General features: G+C 40.8%; 1 protein-coding gene across 2 annotated transcripts; it reads left to right on the plus strand.

The window, feature by feature from the left end:
• Positions 1 to 558: 558 nt before the first annotated feature.
• On the plus strand, positions 559 to 6,832 carry LOC105480284 (KRAB box domain containing 1). Of its 2 annotated transcripts, none has more exons than XM_011738895.2 (5): positions 559 to 715; positions 3,091 to 3,173; positions 5,268 to 5,394; positions 5,997 to 6,113; positions 6,578 to 6,832. In XM_011738895.2, the coding sequence occupies exons 1-5, from the start codon at positions 574 to 576 to the stop codon at positions 6,685 to 6,687; spliced, it is 579 nt and encodes a 192-aa protein (XP_011737197.2). In that variant the 5' UTR covers positions 559 to 573; the 3' UTR covers positions 6,688 to 6,832. The 2 variants fall into 2 exon arrangements, with proteins under 2 accessions (XP_011737197.2, XP_011737198.2); XM_011738896.2 differs by having other exon boundaries at positions 6,000 to 6,113.
• The last annotated feature ends 15,359 nt before the right edge of the window (positions 6,833 to 22,191 follow it).

The following is a 22,191-nucleotide window of genomic DNA, read 5'->3' on the forward strand; positions in this document are numbered from 1 at the left end:
AGGTATCCTTTCTTACCTCTGATTGATGCAGTGACGCTGTTTTCCTGGGACAGTGTTAAGCTGTGCAGGACAGGGGATGAATATTTCTTGGGTAAATTGACCACTCTCACTTTGCCCATGGTCCATTGCTAATCCTCTCTGCTAGTGGTAATGTATGGAAGTGAGATGCGTCAGCAACATTGAAACACATCACATTCTAGGAGTGCAATCATTACAGCAATTCAAAAGAAGTCCTGGTTGTATAATGTGTGATTCGTTGATTATGCTATAACAATCCAAATGCTAAATTTAACAAGATCAGTAAAACATATAACCAATCACATTTTCTTGCATATTCTGGGTAAGACTTGTAGTTGCAGTTATTGTAGAACAGTAATAAAGGCACTGGAAGCCAGTATTCAAGGTTGACAGGATGATGCAGTGTCATGAGCAAGGTGCCTCGACTCAGAATCGGGCTCTGGAGGAACGCCAAGAGCCTATCTCGCCAGCGTGCCCTTTTCCTCGCGGGAATTAGGAGGGAAGCACCAAGATGTGGGGTCCTCCAGGAGTCCTAGAGAGAAATCCAGAGAGTGTATGGGTTGGCCAGTCAGTGTGATGACGCACTTCCGGGACCGCCTTCGTTTTTGTCGCATGAGGTTTTGGTTTGTGAGGATCGGTGAGGGGCGCCCACCATCTCTGCTTGCTGAAAAGCTGCAGAGGCCGCCAGGAGTCCACGGTGAGCGGGTCTGAGGAGGACGGGAAAGGGCCACGAGGGAGGCGGGCGCGGCTACTGCTGGTACTGGGGTCCTCATGCTGATCCCTGAGCTTGGCTCGGTAGCGTCGAGACGGGGAACTGGCAGAGGCCCGGAACTGTGGCCGCGACTCCCACCGCCTCGTTTCTCTGTACCCGGGGCAGCCTGTGGCCCACTCAGAGTCAGATACTGACACACATTCACATGTTAACTTCGAAGCCCACAAAAAGTTTTAACTGTCCACACTCCAGAACCTTCTAGCAACAGAACACGCCCCTCGGTCGCTCCAGCCCCCTTGTCTTTGCCCCGGATGCGGAAATCCCAACCCTACCCCTCAGCTTGTCAGTTTCCCCGTTTTCAGTTGGTCACAGAAAATCAGTTGGTGATCAGTTATTTTCGCCTGGCATAGTGTACGCCAGTCTTGAAACTTGTTACTGTTGTAGAGCAACCAAAAATTTGAGAATACTAAAATGTATTCCCTACCCGTCCCCAGGATGTCCCATTTTGGAAAATATGGAGCCCTGTGATTTGGATTGGCTCATATGAATGTTAAATCTGAAAGGACTAGTTGTATCCATCATGCACCTAATATGTGTCTAGTGTTTAACGTAGTTTCTATGTACAGGATTGGAGATGTTGAAAGATTTCTTGACCTCTTAACATTGTTCATTATATTCTTCTCATTACATTCTCGGAACTTTTACTCCACTGTCATAATTTAATTGTCAAGGTTCATAGGTTAACATTCGATGTCCCTGCCATTAGTCGACTATGTTGGGTGTGTGACTTGTTCTCCAATGTGGCTTGTTATTTATGCTTCACCTCCACATAGTTTTTCCTATAGGAAGACACTTCCATAGGGAGTGTTTTGTGTTTTGTAGGGTGGCCTCTGTTGTAGTTCTATTTCCAGATGATTTCCCTTTCACAGATTGTCAGCTGTGCACATCAGACCTTTTTGCTTAAGTCCTTTTGTTTGATGTGCTAATCCTATTAAGTATCCACTGTAAGGGACATTTATTGCCGATACGATTATAGTATCATGATTTTAGAGAATTAGACACCACAACTACAAGGGTTACCTATTTACTCAGTATGAATCACTGCTTTTGTTACCCTTCCTTGGACAGAAACCATCCATGAATTTAGCAGCATTACTTGTGTAGGTTTACATTGTGTTTTCTTTTAAAGTACTTCTCTTTACACTCATAAATATTTCTCCTTACTGGACTCCCTGTTAACTTCCAAGATGCCTGTTAACTTCCAAGATGCCGTTTCTAGCGTCTCCTGACAGCTGTTTGACACCTTCAGCTTCCTCTACCTTCCTGAATGGCTTTCTGGATTCACTAAGAAGAGTCATTGGAGGGAGGGGCAATGCACTGGCTTTATAGTCTTTTGTCCCATGCTGTTGCAGTATCCTAAGACTTAAGGCAAAATGCAGATACGGAGTTGGAATGGAAGTTGTTTTTAAGGTCTATGAGTACATGCACTTTTATGTGTTTATATGCTTTTTGAATATCTCTGATCCACCTGTTGGCAGCTCTTTGTATTTCAGGTGTTGCCTTTAATGCATAATATTGATGATTCACTCTTGAAAGGCAAAAGACTTACTTCCTAATGATGAACTAATTAAATGACCCAGAATGAGAGTTGGAACTAGTTTAGAAATGAAATTGTTTTGTTTCCTTATACTATAACATTTGGAACTTGGAGTATTTGGGACATATTATGAAGTTGATGGATTCTTTTAATATGGTAGTGTTTTCTTTCTCATTACCCACTCCCAACACGTTTATAAAACTGAATATCTTGTATTTAGGGGAAAAATAGTAGTAGGGAGACATCAGAATATTCCTAATAACTATTTTCAAAGTCTGTTAAACTTTTATTACTTCAGTCGTAGAAACTGTCTTGTTCTAATATTAAGTAGCATGGGAGGAAAAACATGCTGAGGTCTTACAGTGTTTAATGGATTTCTTTTATATAACTCATTCTTATCTGTACTGTATGGATTTCAGGGATCTTAACTGTTCAGAATTCTGACTTTCTTTTCCACCTATAACACTCTATCCACCGTCTACCTTAGTTTCCTTTTCTGTTTTCTTTCCTGTGATGTCTTCTCTGGATTAGCTGAAATTATAGTTTTCTCAGTCCACTTTTTAATGACTCATTCCTTGAATGTTTCTACCTCCTTTTTGCATTTCTCTGTATGCCTGCTATCTCGCCTTTGTGAGACTGATGATAAACAATAACTAATGAACAGTTATTTATATAGCCTTCAAAACAGGATGGGTCAGAGGTTGTATGTAGGACTTATGGTCAATAAAGTTATCGCCATTAATGTTTTTTTCTTCACCTTCAGCACCTGAGACTTTTACCTTTACCCAAGAAAGGAATAAAAAAGGTCAGATGATGACAGCTGTGTCCTTAACAACCAGGTCCCAGGTGAGCTGCTGCTTTTTTCTGTCTCTGTACGTATCCCTGTGTGTATATACATATATGTTTATTAGATACATACATAGAAATATCTATATATACACGTTTACATAAATATATAACATACTTTTATATATGCATATATATACACACACACACACATTTCTCATTGAGGTTTAACTTATATAACACAAGTCTTAACAGTATAGCTCGCTTTTTAGAACTATGTACACTTGTATGACCTCACTCATAGAAACACATAGAACATTATTAGCACCCGAAAAGTCCCTTTCGTACTGCCTCCCAAGCAATCCACTGCTCATCCCAAAGTTAACCACTATTCTGACCTCTGTCACCATGGGAAAGTTTTGTTTGTTCTTGAACTTCATGTAAGTGGAATCATTAAACATGCATTGTTTTGTATCTGCCTTCTTTTGTTCAACATTATGTCTGTGAACTTCACTGACTTTGCACACAGCGGTGATTTGTTCTTTTTCACTACTAAGTAGTTTTTCATTTTGTGATAATAGCACATTTTATTCATTCTGTTGTGGATGGACTTTTGGTTTTTCCCATTTTGGGCTACCATGAATAAGAATGCAGTGAACATTCTTGTCTTTTTGTGGACATAGATGCTCATTTCTCTTGGGTATGTCTCTTTGAGTAAAATTGCTAGCTCATAGAGTATACATTTGGTTAGTTTTAGTAGATGCTGCCCAACAATTTTCTGAAATGATTCTTCCAATTTGTATTTCTATCAGCAGTGTACAGTTGCTCCACATCCTTACCAATACTTGTTGTCACTCATTTGTAGTATCTCATTGGGGTTTTAAAAATTTCCTCATCTCTAGTAAGCAGTGATGCTGAGCACCATTTCATAGGTTTATTGACATATCCTCTTATGTGAACTCCCTGTTCAGATATTTTTTCATATTTTTTATTACACTGTACCCTTTTTCCTCCTAAGTTGTATTGTTTCTTATTTATTATAAGTCCTTTGTCAGATATATGTGTTACTTCTCCCAGTCAGTGGCTTGCATTTTCACTCTCCTAATGGTATCTTTTGATAAACAGATTTTACTTTTAATGAAGTCCAGTATATCAGTTTGTTTTGTATAAGAAATCTTTTCTTACTCAGACATCATGAAGATGTTCTCCTGTGTTTTCTTCTAGAAGATTTATTGTTTTACCTTTATACTTAGGTGTGTGATTCATCTCAAAGGTATGAGGCATGGGTCAAAAGTTCTTTTTCCCTCCATACACATATCCAGTTGATTCCTATCTTTTATCTACTGAATTGCTCTAGTTACTTTGTCATACATTTGGTGAACATATACGTCTGTGTCTGTTTTTAAAATCCCTTAGATTTTAGGTTCCCTTAATCTCATACTCCAAGTTAAGACCATTTCCACTAAAGCTCTATTTCTGAAATACAGAGCTTGACTCCAGGGCTTAAAAACTTGAAATAGCCACCTTTTTAGGCCTATCTTGAGCCTTATGCACCACCGTAGCCTTTCTCAAGTAAGCAGTATTTTCCTGTGCCTCTCTAACCTCACTACCTCTGCATGAAGACAGGCTGCGGGTGGGAGTTCATTGACTGATCGGAGAGCTTTGTGCTTGGGGTAGTGGGCAAGGAGACGGGCAAGAAAGAAGGATTAGAATGAAAGTAGAATTGGGAAATGGAGTAATATGAGTAACTGAAATAATCACTGGGATATACACAAATTAGGGAGGGGCTTAGAGCTAAGCTGACAGCTATGTTCAGGGGTCAGTTCTCCTTCCACATGCGCACTTCTATGCTCGGGCCCAAGCCCAGATCCTATGCAGCAGGTTCAGTGTCTGTGTGGAGGTCACATGTTTAGAAGCTCATAGTGGAGGTGTACTTGGTTCTTACTGGGAAAGTATCCTGAACTCTGACTGGCTACCTTTAATTCTGCATCTTCTTCCTCCACACCTAAATTTTACACAAAAAAAACTCTAGGCATGTGAAGGACCCAATACTGAATACGTATCATTATAGGTGCCCTTCTCAGGTGTCTCATTGACAGATTTGACCATCACCAAAGTACTGAGGTCTGGGAAAGTAGGAACTTGTCATTTCAGGAATCAGTGGCTTTTGAGGACGTGGCTGTGTACTTCACTACGAAGGAATGGGCCATCATGGTGCCTGCCGAGAGGGCCTTGTACAGGGATGTGATGCTGGAGAACTATGAGGCTGTGGCCTTTGTAGGTAAGGCCTCTCTGCTGTTGGTTTCTGCCTGGGCCCTCAGGTTGAAGGGCTCTTTTATAATTATTAGCTGACCCCAAATAGTGATGTCAGAGGTTGCCAGGTATAGAAAGCCCTGGTGTCTATTGACCTGCAAAGGGCTTTCCTTCTTTTTCTGTTGTAAAAGCTGCCCTCCTTCCCTACCTGCCTCAGAGGTGATTCTGAGTACAATAGGTCTTGAGCTATATCGTGATACCCTTAGCCTAGTATTGAACCTCCAATTTATCTTGAGAGAACCCAGCCACTTTGTCTCCCTCTGGGAGTTACTCCTAGGAGCCATTTGTCTTTTTCCCATAGTGGCAGATTTTCATCCTCTGACAAAGAAGGTAAAAAATTTTGTTGCCCTTTAAATAGAAATCTGCCTTCCAGGGTATTTCAGGCTTCCTTGGAAGAACCATCCTGACTCTTCTTCCCAGGATCCCTCCCAGTACCTCTTTAGGGTACCTCTTCTATAGCTCACCCAGGAATTACCCTCCTCACCTCCCTTGCTTGTTCTTGCAGCCGTGGGCTTGACTTTGACCCCTATGACTGTGCTCATTATTCTGTTATGTTTTCTTCTTTTCAAGCAGTGCCGCCCACTTCCAAACCAGCTTTGGTCTCTCATCTGGAGCAAGGGAAAGAGTCCTGTTTCATTCGGCCACAGGGAGTCCTAAGCAGGAGTGACTGGAGAGCAGGCCTGATAGGTGAGTTAAGCAAGAGAGATCTTCTCCAGCTTTGTCTCTTCCTTTGCCTTCATTTCATCAAAATGAAAGGTGTGTGTTCTCTGTGCCCAACATCATGGAGTACACTGGGATCCTCGATCACATTCTTTCTGATTGGTGTGTTATTCATAGCTTCCCATTCCTTTAAAGTGTAGTGCACAACACTCTGCTTCTGTATTTCACACACGGGGACGCTTTTATCTCTTGGGGATATGTGGAACAGTTTTTCTAAATACTTTACAGGTTATTTGTGATCACTTTTTTCCAGTTTCTCCAGTTTTACAAAATTGATAAACTTGGTGCAGTATTATCTTGTCCACTGACCAATAGAACAAGTAGAAAAATTTTTGTTTTTCATGAAAACTAATATATTAAAAATTTTAAATAATTTTATACTGAAATATTTTAAGGTAGCTTACAGTTGTTATGATTTTCCTCCCCTCTAGGATACTTGGAACTAAGAAGATATACTTACTTAGCTAAAGCAGTGTTACGTACAATAGTATCAAAGATTTTTCAAAATCGTCAATGCTGGGAAGACAGGAGAAAGGCTTAATTCTTGATATTTAAATACCAGTTTTCCAAGTAAGGAGTTGATGTAAGAGCTACCTTAAACGATGTCAAACACACATTTTCTTTTTCTGTAGACTGGTAGATTTAATGTTTTTCATTCATTAAAATAACTCATTTTGATGTACAAAGCAGGCTCTCATGTCCTTTTTTAAACAGCTTTGTGGAGATATAATTCACAAATCATACAATTCACCCATTTAAAGTATACAATTAAGTGGTATTTAGAATATTCACAGAGTTGTGCAGGCATGCCACAGTCTACTTTTAGATCTTTAGAAACCTCTATCTGTTAGGAATTATTCACCATACCCAACCCCAACTCTTGGTTTTACGCAACTACCTATCTACTTTTTGTTTCCATAAATTTTCTCATTAGGGATAGTTGGTATTAATACAGTCATACAACATGTGGCCTTTTGCCACTGGCTTTCACTTAACATAATGTTTTCAAGGTTAATCCATTTTGTAACATGCATCAGTATAGTAGTATACAAGTTATAATGCAGATGTGTTTTCTCATGGGTACATACTCTGGATAGATACTTGTTGGGTCTTAATGGTAACTCTTTGTATAACATTTCGAGGAATGCCAAAACTTTTTCTGAAGTGGCTATACCAATTTACATTTCCTCCAGCAATGTATAAGGGTTCCTAATTCTTCATGTCCTCACCAACACTTAATATTGTCTACCTTTTTGGCTGTGGGCATCCTGGTGATGTGAAGTGCTGTCTCATTGAAGTTTTTATTTGCATTTCTCCAGTGACTAATGACATTGAGAGTCTTTCAGTGTGCTTATTGGCCATTTATGTATCCTCTTTGGAGAAATGTCTTTTCAAACTGTGCACATTTTAAAATTGGTTACTTTTCCTTTTATTTTTGTGTTTTAAGAGTTTAGTGGCTCACGCCTGTAATCCCAGCACTTTGGGAGGCCGAGGCGGGCGGATCACGAGGTCAGGAGATCGAGACCATCCTGGCTAACACGGTGAAACCCCGTCTCTACTAAAAATACAAAAAATTAGCCGGGCGTGGTGGCGGCGCCTGTGGTCCCAGCTACTGGGAGGCTGAGGCAGGAGAATGGCGTGAACCCGGGAGGCGGAGCTTGCAGTGAGCCGAGATCGCGCCACCGCACTCCAGCCTGGGCAACAAAGCGAGACTCCATCTCAAAAAAAAAAAAAAGAGTTTTGACATCTAGATACTAAAGCCGTGTCAGATACATGGTTTACAAATATTTCATCCCATCTTGTGAATTGTCTTTTCACTTTCCTAATACTGTCCTTTGAAGCACAACAGTTTTGAATTTTGGTGAATTTCTTTGTATTTTCTATATACAAAATTATGTCATCTGCAAATAGAGTTTTACAAACTCTTCCTTTCTAATCTGAATGCCTTTTACTTGTTTTCTTGCCTAATTACTCTGGCTAGAACCTTTAGCACAATGTTGGATACAAGTTGCAAGAGTGGACGTTCTTGTCTTATTCTTGATCTTATGGGGAAAGCATTCAATCTTTTACCAGTAAGTATGATGTTAGCTATGATTTTCTTGTAAATGCTCTTTATCAAGTTATCAAGTTGCTAATTTGTTGAGTTTTTGTCGTGGAAGGGTGTTAAAGTTTGTGAAATGATATTCTGTGACGGATAAATTTGGTTCTTTCCTGTATTCTATTAATGTGGTATACATTACATTGATTGATTTTGGTGTGTTGAACCCCACCCTCCATTCCTTGGATAAATCATAGTCAGTGATGTACAATCCTTATACTGCTGGATTTCATTGGCTAGTCTTTGGCAAAGACTTAGTGACTTTATGATTCATGAGTGGTTATTTTGGGTGGTGGGTTAGATATGCATTCTGCAAATCCAGTACTGTGTTCTCTAACTATAGTGTGTATATTATCTTTCCCAAAGAAGTTACAGGCTTTCTGACAGCAGGAATAATATAATACTTTTCTCATTTATGCCATAACACTTTATGCAGAGTTATTTGATTTTTTTTGTTGTTTTTCACTTAATTAAGAGATTCTCTCCTAACTTTATGCCTCCCAATTATGTCTCCATTCTTTCCCTACTGTATCTGAGTCCTCTGTTTCGTGTTCCCATCCTTATTTGTTGTTGGTATTTTTACACTACCACTCATTCCCATAGCCCATGACCTTCCCTTTTTGATTTCTCCTATCTTCTTAGCTATCTTCTCATCTTGAACTCTCTTTGGACTTCTAAACTCTGATAAAGCTTTCTCTTCCCTCTCGGGATTCAGGACTTTTCCTTTTCTCACTTTATTCCCTAAATGCTCTAAAGTCATTTCAGGTGTGATGGCTTATATCTGTAACCCCTGCTACTTGGAAGGCTGTGGCGGGAGGATTGCTTGAAGGTAGGAGTTTGAGACCAGCATGGGCAACATAGTAAGACCCCCATCTCTGAAAACATACCATTAGCCAGGTGTGGTATTACATGCCTGTAGTTCCAGCTGCTCAAGAGGCTAAGGCAGGAGGATTGCTTGAGCCCAGGAGTTCAAGGCTTCAGTGGGCTATGATCACCCTACTGTACTTAGTCCTGGGTGACAGAGTGAGACCTTTTGTCTTTAAAGAAAAGCATTTTATAAGGACACAAAAGCTGTGTAATAATAGGACATACTAATCTTACTTGCTGATTAGTTCAGGCAAACTATGACCCATAGGCCAAAATCTGGCCTACCACTGGTCTTTTTGTAGATGACCTGTGAAATAAGAATGGTTGAATTTTTAGTGGCTGAAAGAAATCAATAGAAGAATATTTTGTAACACATGAAAATTATTTGAAATTCAAATTTCAGTGTCTATAAATGAAGTTTTATTGAAATACAGTTATGTTCATTCATTATGTTTTGTCTATGTCTGCATTCACATTACATGATAGGGTTGAGTACTTGCAACAGATAATTGTATGGCCTGAAGAGCCTAAAACATTTACTATCTAGTCATTTACAAGAAATGTTTGCTAACTTCTGGTATACTTCCCTCTAGCATTGCTGAGAGGTGGGTATTTGTATTTCTTCTTCTCTAATCAGGTGGAAAAACCTCGGCTGAGAATGAGCATCTGACGTCAAAACAAATACTTTCTGATAAACACAAATCTTGTGGCATGGTATCAGGTGAATATCTGAGAGGGGGACCTGGTATTCAAGATAATTTACAGATCAAAGGGCAAGTTAGTGAGACATAAAAGAGATTTCACAAGGGATGAAATGAATAAAAACGAGAAAGGTTCTGTGAAGGAGATAATCAGTAATGAGAAACTTCATGTAGAAAATACAAACCATCTACAAAAGAAATCAGAAAGAAATACTAGTGTTAGTTCTCAGCATGAAACGCATCTGCAAGGACCAGGTATACAGATTTTCTATAAATCTGATGTATGGGACAAACATTGCAGTCACAGTTCAGACTTTTTTCAGTGTCAGAAAAACTACACTAGAGCTCCCCCAAATGCCGTCTTCACTTCTCTCCTCCTTTCTGTGATCTTTCCTGGACTTACATAGGCCCTTTGCCCTTTGTAAATTTCATACTGCCTTTTAATTTCAGTCTTACTTGCACCCTCCTCCATTTTGCATTTTTACCTTTCTGTAGATGGCCACAGCATGCTTGCTGCTCAATTTTATACCCTGTGGTGGACATAGGTTTCTGTTTTTGTCTGTTGTAGCAAGGGCAAGAAGCAATGATTAGGTGAGAAAAGGTCAGGAAATATGAATATATTTCCACTGTAAATGAATATATAGCATGATCATTTGAGTACATTATAAGAATGGCAGAAGTGAGTGAGTTCACTCAACTCAGGAAGAGAAGGATTCAAATAGAAACTGAAGATATTGCTGCCAGAAATGGACTTTTTAGAGAGGTGTTTATGCCTTGACCTCATAGGAGGCCGTAACATAGTAGTAAATGGGAACCGGTCCTCAGTTTTACTTTTTCAGGGTTGATTTCATCTGGGGTGCAACATTCAATGAATACTAGCCACTGGGTTCATTTGACATTTCACAGGAGACTGAATTGTTAAACAAAAAGTCAGTTTGTGGCTGGGCATGGTGGCTCAGACCTGTAATCCCAGCACTTTGGGAGGCTGAGGCAGGAGGATCACTGGAGGCCAGGAGTTCAAGACCAGCTTGGGCAACATAGCAAGACCTCCATCTCTACAAAAAATAAAAAAATGAGATGGGTGTGGTGGTGCACACCTGTAGTCCTAGCTACTCAGGAGGCTGAGGCAGGAGGACCACTTGAGCCCAGGAGTTTGAGGCTGCACTGAGTCATCATCATGCCATTGCTCTCCAGCTTGGGTGACAGAGCAAGACCCTGTCTCCAAAAAGTCAGTTTGTTATTTTCTATATGGGGACATCTTCTCTAGGTCCAAAAGAATAATTTACTGTCTACTTTTCATGTGTCTGTCTTTTCTTCCTTCCATAACTGGGTCAAGCAGTGTTATTTATGAAAAAGGTATATAAGCTTTTGTAGGTTGACTGCTTCTAGATGACATTTTCAGGAACAGAGTGATGAATTACCTCCCTTTCCCTTGTCTCCCCTTTGCAAATGTTACCCTTTGTTGTAGGCAAAGGTTGTGCTTTGCAAAGGTTATCCTTTGTTATAGTCAAAGGCTATGCTTGGCCAGAAGCTACAGTTTAGAAAAATGTAAGCGAGCTAGATGTTGGTGACTTTGAGCCAGAATTGTCACAACCTACTTAGAGACCATTTTATCCAAGGTTAGAAAGTATGAACTCAGAACAAGGTCTTGTAGCTGAAAGCAGCATTGTCACGTAGAGAAATGGTCTAGAGGAGACATACTGTGAGCTGAGAAAAGAAAGAACCTCAGTTAATGGAGTCCACAGATTTATTCAAACAGCAAAGAGGTTTGGGAACCCCAGGATGAGGAGTGTCAATCCAGAGAGCAAGAAGAAACATCCCTGGAGGTCCAGGCTGTGGTATTTATGGCCTGAGTGCATTATTGGTAACTACATTGCATATGATGGATGATGGGTAATGCATCCATGGACTGTTTCTAGATATCTGACAAAAAGGGAACTTGTCCTTGAGATCCGTTCATAAGATTGAGAGGTTACCAGGCCAAGAAGAAGATAAAGGAGACTGAGTACTCACATGAAACAGTCTCCCCCACCTGTATATTAAGCTCAGACCAACTGGATTATGTTAATCTCATTTATTTGTAATTACCAGCCTGCATGGAACTCCTTGTGTCTGGGGCATATTGGGCCATCCAGACATAGTAGGGAGCTGAAAATATTTAGCGTGATGTTGAGGGTTACTCTAAGAATTAATGTTGAAGAGGTGAACAACATTTAAATTACTAAGAAGCTGGTATGCCATGCTAATGAGATTGACTTTATTCTTGCCAGGGGAAGCTGATCAGGAGTTTAAAGCAGGGCTATATGTATAGTCGATCTGCTTTCTAGCAAGGTCATTGACAGCATGGGAAGAATTAAGGGTTGGTGAAATAGGAGCCAGGCAAAATAGACCAGCAGTTCCAAAATGGGAGTCTGTGGACTAGGGGAAGTCCGTGATAAAATTTCCACTAATTTGAAGTTAGAAAATGAAGGAAATGTGGTAGAAATCTATGTATATATGAGGTTTATATGTGTACATAAGATGACCCACAGTTCTTGGAAACTTACGCATTGTTATTCTTTCTCTTTTTGGCATAAAAATTATCTTTTTTGAAGTAATCATGAGCCTTGTATGCTTTTGTTACAGTTATGCATTTGTTTTTGATGTCCTTTATTGGAAAATAAGAAGATGACCATGCGATATTTCTGTTCCTTCTGTCCGCCATTCATGTTTTAAAAACTGTTTTGTGAAATAGAAAAGATAGCTAACCAGTCTTGTATTAGTCAGGGTTCTCCAGAGGGACAGAACTAATAGGATATATATATATATGTGTGTGGCTGTGTGTGTGTGTGTGTATATATAGACACACATGGAAGGGAGTTTATTAGGGAGAATTGGCTCACACAATCACAAAGCGAAGTCTCACAGTAGGTAGTCTGCCAGCTAGGGAAGAAAGAAGCCAGTAGTGGCTTAGTCTGAGTCTGAAAACCTCAAAAGCGGGGAAATTGACAGTGCAGCCCAAAGGCTCAAGAGCCCCCAGCAAACCACTGGTGTAAATCCAAGAGTCTAAAGGCCAAAGAACCTAGAGTCTGATGTTCTAGGGCAGGAGGAACAGAGGGAAGCATCCAGCACAGGAGAAAGATGAAAGCCAGAAGACCCAGCAAGCAAGGATCCTACATTCTCCCCCCTGGTATGTTTTAGTTGTGCTGGTAGCCAGTTGGATGGTGCTCACCCACATTGAGGCTGGGTCTTCCTCTCCTAGTCCACTGACTCAAATGTCAGACTCCTCTGGCAACACCCTCACAGACACACCCAGAAACAGTACTTGACCAGCTATGTAGGCATCCTTCAATCCAATAAAGTTGACACCTAATATTAACCATCATAAGTCTGCTAAGCTTTTCTGGATCATCTTTGGAAAATTGAGTAGAGGTTAAACCAGAACTTTCCATACTGCCTCTGGTTAAGGATTAGTCTCCCACTCCCCCAACCAATCTTTCAGAGACAAATAAATGCTTCTGTTGCACATGACTAACACATAGTTCATGCTTCATGTGACCCATTGATGGGTTCCAAACTGGTATAAACCTTGTGTGAAATGAGTTCGCTGATCGTATGCTTGGATGTCCTGGCAATGTAAAATGCTATATAAATTTTTAACCGTTTATTCTCAATTTCTGGACTTATAGGCCAGTGAGAAAGAGTCCACAGATGGACACTAGCCCACAAACCACCCTTTGAATTGTAGGGCATTAGACTGTCTTTATGGATCAAATCAGGAGTCTGTCAGGTTAGTGGGTTGAACAATTGAAGAGAATTTGTTGGCCCTACAGTCAGAGTACCTTTGGGCAAAAGGCACTGCTTTTCCTGGGATCTTGGGAGCTAAAGGGAACTCCATTAAGCCCTGGAGAGATAAGTAGTGTGACTGGACAAGAACTTGGGAGTGTAAAATTCTTAGAGGAATGACTGGAACCACCAAGAACCCTTCTTAAATAACATTTTTGCTTGTTTGATTGTTTTGATACTGAGTCTTGCTTTGTGGCCTAGGCTGGAGTACAGTGGCACAATCTCCGCTTACTGCAACCTCTGCCTTCTGGGTTCAAGCGATTCTCCTGCTTCAGCCTCCCAGGTAGCTGGAATTACAGGCACCCACCACCACGCCCCGCCAATTATTGTATTTTTAGTACAGATAGGGTTTCACCATGTTGGCCAGGCTGGTCTTGAACTCCTGACCTCAGGTGATCCACCCACCTCGACCTCCCAAAGTGTAGGGATTACAGGCGTGAGCCACCGCACCCAGGCTTAAATAAGGGTTTTTATCATGTAATTGTGTTTTATGTGAACTATAATTTGTATTTCCCAGGTTGTTGCTCTGTAGTAAAGATAGGCTCTTAAATGAACCTGGAACATGTGTAGGGGCTGCTGTGAAGAAAGTCTACAGAGTGAATTAAGGTAAAGTTGGCTAGGAGTCAAGCTTAGAAATCTCCAGTTTGGTACCCCTGCTCCCCGCTGGAGTGTCCAGTTTGGTTTCATGGCTGAAATCTCGATGTCCAGTTGTGATAGCATCAGTAACTCTGCCTGCTGCTGGCAACCTTGAGTATCCTTAATGGGGTGCAGTGCACAATAGGCAAATGGTGGTGGGAGGCAGGTTGTAGAGAATGTTCAGAGTAAATTGCTGGCATGGCCTGCCATTTGCTACTGAGACCCAGATGTTTTCACTCCTCCCTTATGTGAGTAGTGGGCCTGTTATAAGGAACAGGGCTGTCCAGAAAGTCCCCAATAATAGAAATAACACATAGTTACACTACCATTTATTACATTCTTACCATGAACCAGGTCCTGTGATACAGACTTTATATGCTTCATCTCAGTCCTACAATAAGTGTGAGGTAAGGGGTTATTACTGTCATCATTTTACAGATGCATAGTGGGTATGAGTGGTCAGAATTCAAACCCAGAGAGCGATGCCGTGATTCACATGCTATTGTGATTGCACCACCTTTCTCATTCAGGTACCCCTATTGATGCTTGTAACCTAAGCTAGGCTCTTTGAGGTCAGGGATCCCAAGCTTCTCATTCCTACTTGTGTCCCTGCACTGCTGAAAGATATCCCAAGATCCTGCTCCCACACATGTATGGGCTGTAGCCAGTTACAGTTTCTATCTTCCCATGCTCAAGATTGGGAGTGGCTGAAGATCTTGCTCCTGAGGTTCTCTGGTGAGAGGTCAGAAACTGAAAGAAAAAATGGGGGTGAGAGAGAGAGGGCTTGGGGAGAACAACTGCAGCCTTGATCACAGCTCGGGGTGGGGAAGAGGGTTAGCGTCCAGCCATGTTTGTTGGGAATGGGTGGTACCTAAATGAATATATGTGTGAGGATCACATTGTATATGTAGCAGAGTCAACTGTTGAGATACACAGGTGTGCGAAGAAGGTGGTAACCGCTTGGACTTCCTAAAACTTGAATTAGTTTTAAGCAATACAGTTGGATCTCAGTTTCATTTGATTATGACACTGGTATTTTGTAGGCTGAGACCACATAATTCATAGTGTGTTCATGTATTATGAATCTTATAGGACAGTGAAAAATTTATCACAGTATTGTACCAATAAATTATAACTAAGCAAGATTTAAAGAAAAATATACTCCATACCTCCAATTCTGATACTCCAGTAGATCCCCATTTTTATTTCTCTGTGTCCATTGCTAACCCTTGTCCATATGTATACATAATTTAATCGTAACAGATAAAATGTTACGTGTCTTTTTCTTTTCATTACTATTATCTTAAGTACCCTCCCTTTCCCCCAATTCTGTATACCCTATAATTCCTGTTTGTGATAACCCTTCTTGATTACCCGTGTGAGTACGTTTCTTTATTCCCTTCTCCAAACTGTGAATTGCTTTTAGGGTAGATACTGTGTCCTTATTATTTTTTTTTTTTAAGACAGTCTCTCGCTCTTTTGCCCAGGCTGGAGTTGGAGTGCAGTGGCAAGATCTTGGCTCACTGCTGCCTCGACCTCCTAGGCTCAAGCACTCATCCCACTTCAGCCTCTCCAGTAGCTGGGACTACAGGCATGCACCACCACACTTGATTTAATTTTTGTATTTTTTGCAGAGATGAGATTTTGCGTTGTTGCCCAGGCTGATCTTGAACTCCTGAGCTCAAGCAATCCATCCATCTCGCCTTCCAAGGTACTGAGATTGCAGGCATGAGCCACTGTGCCCGGGTGAGACTGTGTCTTAATCACATTCCCTGCCCCGATATCCATCCAGTTGGTGTTAGTTCATTTTTATTAAAATGCATTGATGGGCATTAGGACATTTCTATCTGTGAGCTATTGCAAATAGTGGTGGTGTCAACAATGTCATGAATATAGTGTTTTTTTCCCTTTCTTTTGAATGATTTGCTTGAAATAAATTCCCAAGAATGAGATTAACCAAATCCAAAAATGTAATTATTTTATGTTTTAAAAACATGCTGCAATATTGCCTTTTTAAAAGGTTGTACCAATTTACTCTGCTATTAGAAATATATGAATACAGTACTTAATTTCAATCTTATCAACAATAAATATTACAATTTAAAATTTTAAAAGTTAATTGGTATGATTGTTTTTGTTTATATTTCTTTTTTTTTTTTTTTTTTGAGATGGAGTCTCGCTCTGTCGCCCAGGCTGGAGTACAGTGGTGTGATCTCGACTCACTGCAAGCTCCACCTCCTGGGTTCATGCCATTCTCCTACCTCAGCCTCCCAAGTAGCTGGGACTACAGGTGCCCACCACCACGCCTGGCTAATTTTTTGTATTTTTAGTAGAGACGGGGTTTCACCGTGTTAGCCAGGATGGTCTTGATCTCCTGATCTTGTGATCTGCCCACCTCGGCCTCCCAAAGTGCAGGGATTACAGGCATGAGCCACCTCACCCAGCCTTATATTTCTTTAATTAGTGAGGTTGAATTTATTGTTAGTTTACTAATTTTAATTCCACAGTGAAAAATTTCTCTTTGTGTCATGTGCCTTTTAATTAGTAAATTCTTAATGTTATACCTAAGAATTTGAGATATTTAATGCAATATATAAAAACCCATTGTTGGCCAGGTGTGGTGGCTCACACCTGTAATCCCAGCACTTTGGAAGGCCAAGGTGGGTGGATCACCTGAGGGCAGGAGTTTGAGACCAGCCTGGCCAATGTGGTGAAACCCCATCTCTACTAAAAATACACACAGACACACACACACACACACACACACACACACACACAAGCTGGGCTTGGTGGCATGTGCCTGTAACCCCAGCTACTTGGGAGGCTGAGGCAGGAGAATTGCTTGCACTGAGCTGCGGAGGTGGCAGTGAACTGTGATTGCGCCACTGCACTCCAGCCTGGGTGACAGAGCGAGACTCCATCTAAAAACGGAAAAAAAAAACAAAAACATAAAACCAAAAAACCCATTGTTAATCAATCTTCAGAAAAGTGATACCTACTCATTTCTACTTTATGCTATATTTAGCAAATATAACTTGATTTAAAAGCATCTAACCACGTGGAATTTTTTTTTTAAATACCTAGATGTATTCCCGTAAGTAAATAAGTATTCTAAGACCCGTTGATTTATGATGGCCTTCATAATCATGTGTTTAAATTCTAACATAAAATAGGATTGATTTCCAGGCTTTCTATTTTGCTCCATTAGTCACTGAATCTTTTTTTCTTTCTTCACAGCAGTATGTTAAACTATTAATTATTAGTTGCTTAGAGATTGTTTTAATTTCTGGTGGGACTATTATCCATTCATTGAGTATATTTCAAGTACATTTGTTTCAACATTCCCTGTACTTTCTTAAATATTTAAAATACTTCATAATTTTAAAGTGTAAGAATACATACCGTGTAACCATCACCCAGATTTTAAAAAATGTTAATCTGTTATGCACTCATTTATTTTTCCACACTCTTTTTCTTTTTTCCAGGTACTTAAACATTTTTAGAGCACTTTTAGGTTCACAGCAAAATTGAGAGGAAAATACAGAGATTTCCTGTATATTGGTTACTCCAACACATGCGTAGCTTCCCCAATTATTAACATCTCTTACCCGAGGGTACACTTACTACAATTGATGACCCTACATTGACACATCGTTATCACCCAATGTCTATAGTTCACCTTAGTGTTTGCTTAGCTCTGTCGCCCCGCCTGGAGTGCAGTGTCACGATCTCGGCTCACTGCAACCTCTGCCTCCTGGGTTCAAGTGAGTCTTCCGCCTCAGTCTCCCCAGGAGCTGGGACTACAGGCATGCACCATCATGCCTGGCGAATTTTTTGTATTTTAGTAGAGATGGGGTTTCACCATGTTGCCCAGGCTGGTCTCGAACTCCTGAGCTCAGGCAATCCACCCACCTCGGGCTCCGAAAGTGCTAGGATTATAGGTGTGAGCCACCGTGCCCAGCCTTGTTATAATCATTTTTTTTAAATTTTTTATTTTTTTATTATTATTATACTTTAAGTTCTAGGGTACATGTGCATAACGTGCAGGTTTGTTACATATGTATACTTGTGCCATGTTGCTGTGCTGCACCCATCAACTCGTCAGCACCCATCAACTCGTCATTTACATCAGGTATAACTCCCAATGCAATCCCTCCCCCCTCCCCCCTCCCCCCTTCCCATGATAGGCCCCGGTGTGTGATGTTCCCCTTCCCGAGTCCAAGTGATCTCATTGTTCAGTTCCCACCTATGAGTGAGAACATGCGGTGTTTGGTTTTCTGTTCTTGTGATAGTTTGCTAAGAATGATAATCATTATTATATATGTATAAATTTTAGTACCATACAGAATATTTTCACTACCCTAAAAAAAATCCTCTGTCCGTACACATTTCTCATGGTTATATTGAGCTTATCAAATCTTAACATTGAAAAAGTGAGAGGGAACATTGTGTAACAGCATGAATATGAAGCATTATTGTGAAGTTCTTTTTCTCCCTATTTTACTGACTGACCTCTCCTTTACTTCATCTTTTGTTAAAGCCAAGAATCATGTTGATTACTGTGGGGATAGATCTCCACTGAGGAAAGAGCACAAAGACCCTGCCTCACAATTATGAAGCTCAAAGAGCACTTGCCAGTTGTGAGGTCAAATTTGTGACCCAAAAAACTAGTTTCTTCTTCCATCCAAACAGAGGTCGATTTATAAAGTGGATTGGAGGGAGAGTTTGGGGAAAATGATCCCTGCTACCTCTATTCCCTTCCTGGATAATTCAGGGGAAGAAGTGGGATGGGAGACCTAATCTTGTCATGTCCTCAACTGAGGTGACTGAACTGAGGGCCAAGTTCCCACATCTTTGGAGTTTACTTATTATGAGCATCAGAACCAACAGGCTACGCTTCTGCAAAGATGTTGGGAAGGAATGGCAGGAGAGGCTTTTTTTTTTTTTTTTTTTTTTTTTGGTGGTGGTGGTTGTCGTTTGAGACGGAGTCTTGTTCTGTTGCAAGGCTGGAGTGCAGTGGCGCAATGTTGGATCACTGCAACCTCCACCTCTCAGGTTCAAGTGATTCTTCTGCCTCAGCTTCCTGAATAGCCTGTAATAACACAGGCACCCGCTACCACGGCCAGCTAATTTTTGTATTTTTAGTAGAGATGGAGTTTAACCATGTTGGCCAGGCTGGTCTCGAACTCCTGACCTCAGGTCATCCACGCGCTTCAACCTCCCAAAGTGCTGGGATTACAGGCGGGAGCCACCGTGCCCAGCTATGAGAGACCATTCTTTGCCTGCCATGTCTTAGCCATGATTGTTTCTGCTAAGTGGAGTTTGGCATGGGGGGGTTACAGTGTTTCCAGTAGGCATAAGGTAGGCTATGGAAACGGGATCCTAAAGTGGTTTGGAAGACCCACAGACTTCTCTGTAGTGAGAGGAATCTATTAGAGCTGTTGGAGTAGTGAGAACGAGTGGCTTGCCTCAGTAGTACTGCCTATGCCAAGAAACTGCTCAGATCTAATTGGGACATGAGTCTAATAAGCCACACCACAAAAGAATCTGCATTGCAGGCCATATTAGTCTGTTTTTACACTGCTGATAAAGACATACCTGAGACAGTAATTTATAAAGAAAAGAGATTTAGTGGAGTCACAGTTATATGTGGCTGGGGAGGCCTCACAATCATGGCAGAAGGCTAAAGGCACGTCTTACATGGCAGCAGGCAAGAGAAAATGAGGACCAAGCAAAAGGGTTTTCCCCTTATAACACCATCAGATCTTGTGAGACTTATTCACTACCATGAGAACAGTATGGGAAAAACCACCCCCATGATTAAATTATCTCCCACTATGTCCCTCCCATAACACGTGGGAATTACGGGAGCTACAATTCAAGATGAGATTTGGGTGGGGACACAGCCAAACCATATCACAGGCCATCCATGCCAAGGAGCCAGCCACCAGACCAACAACTTGAAGGAAGGAGAAGCCCTAAAATACAGTTTGAGCTGGAGAGTTATTGAGATGATACAGAAAACAATTTCTTGACAGCACCATATTTACTGGATTAGACTTCAATAAAGTTTTTTTTTTTTTTTTCTCCAGGCAGAATGAGATCTCAGAAGTGTCTATGCAGTTATAACAAAAATGGTAGTTTACTTTTACTGAGTTTTGTAGCACAATGGGAACTGAAACAACATTAATAGCAATGCTAGGAAGTGAGTTACGTTTTTATGAACTTCACTTCACCCCAAAATTGCAGCTAATAGGAATGTAATAGACCAGTTCTGTGTTTTAAAATACCATCCAGAATGTTTCAGCTTAAGATGATGAGTTGAGCACAGACATCCAACTCTCTAACTCCCCACCCTTGTGGCCTGATGTTGACCTGAAAAGAATAAAAGACTACGTAAAGAGGAGAGTGAATCTCAATATACCACTTGTCTGAATCTGTTAGTGCTGCTATAACAGAATACCTGAGACTGCGTAATTTATAAAGAACAGAAATTTTATTTCTCATAATCATGGAGGCTTGGAAGTCCACTAAAGGCACTACAAGATTTGGTATCTGGTAAGGGTGTGGTCTTTGCTTCAAAGATAGTACCTTAACACTGCATCCTCTGGAGGGGAGAAATGCTGTCTACTCAGAAGGTGGAAGGGCAAAAGGGAACCAAACTTCTTCCATCAAGCCTCTTTATAATAGCATTAATCAATTCCCTCATGACCTACACACCTCCCAAAAGACCCCACCCCAGCATTGTTCCTTTGGGGATTAAATTTCCAACACATGAAATTTGTGGGACACATTCAGACCATAGCACCACCTTATTGCTTCTAATTGATGACTTTCTTCAGGCTGGTGTAGATGGGCCTGGACTGAAGTCTTGTTTGAGAAAGACTCAAGACCTTTTCTGAGAAAGTTTACAGTAATTAGAGTATATCCACGCAAGATTTTACGAATGTCCCTGAGTTTGGAGGCACTAGATAGAGCATGCTAAGTTACTGTGGAGGAATCAAATGAGAGTGTCAATATTTGTTGCAAAAGCCCGGTAGCAATAGAAGTTCTGCTAAACAAAGCCTAAGAAGGTTAGGCCTTTTCTCTAACATGGAACAATAGTAAAAGGAAAGAAACTACATGCAACAAGGCCTGAGGTCAGTATGTGGTGGATCGGTGGCCTCAAATACAAGAGAAACCACTGTGCTTCCTCAGTGACAGTTTTTACCAAATTCTTTTTTTCCTGGGAGTGGGCCAGATTTCTTTGTATGCTTTGTAATTTTGTTGTTGTTGCTGTTGAGAACAAGACATTCTGAATATTAACTCCAGAGTGGTAACTCTGGAAATTTGATTCTTTTACTACTTAAGAATTGTTTATTTTTGCTTGTTGAGTGCTGCAGCCATCCATTTGTGTCTTTTCTGAACTATTTTTGCAAGATGTGTATTCCTTATTTGTGGTCACTGAAGTTTCTGATCCATTATCGGTGGTCAACCAGTCACCAAAACAAGACTGCTTACCCACCCCCCCACCCCCAGGCAGTCTGTTCCTTCACTGAGCAACCTGGTTGTTTTAAGTATCTGCTCAGGTTCCAGATTTCTGAATTAGTTGATTCCAATTGCTCTTTCCAGCCCAGTGTTTGCTTTGGCAGAAAGACCAACTCCTAGAGCTTCCTATGCCGCCATTTTGTGTGGTCACTTGTCCTCAATAATGTTTTATAGTTTTATGTGTAGCATTTTAAAGATCTTTTGATGGATTTATTCCTAGATACTTGACATTTTAATGCTATTATAAATTGCACTGTGATAGGCAGAATAATGCCTCCCCCCAAATATGTCCATGCCCTAATCTCTAGAATCCATGAATATATTGCCTTATACATATTATACATGGCAAAAGAGACTTTGCAGATGTGGTTAAGGCTAAGAACCTCAAGAT

This window comes from Macaca nemestrina, chromosome 2 (assembly GCF_043159975.1).
Source record: "Macaca nemestrina isolate mMacNem1 chromosome 2, mMacNem.hap1, whole genome shotgun sequence".
Classification (NCBI taxonomy): Eukaryota; Metazoa; Chordata; class Mammalia; order Primates; family Cercopithecidae; genus Macaca; species Macaca nemestrina.

Excerpts from the sequence above, each read along its gene's own strand:
- LOC105480284 (XM_011738895.2), top strand. The coding sequence starts at position 574 with ATGGGTTGGCCAGTCAGTGTGATGACGCACTTCCGGGACCGCCTTCGT. Across the intron at positions 3,174-5,267 it reads CCTTAACAACCAGGTCCCAG|GAATCAGTGGCTTTTGAGGA; the intron begins GTGAGCTGCTGC and ends TTGTCATTTCAG. Across the intron at positions 6,114-6,577 it reads CTGGAGAGCAGGCCTGATAG|GATACTTGGAACTAAGAAGA; the intron begins GTGAGTTAAGCA and ends CCTCCCCTCTAG.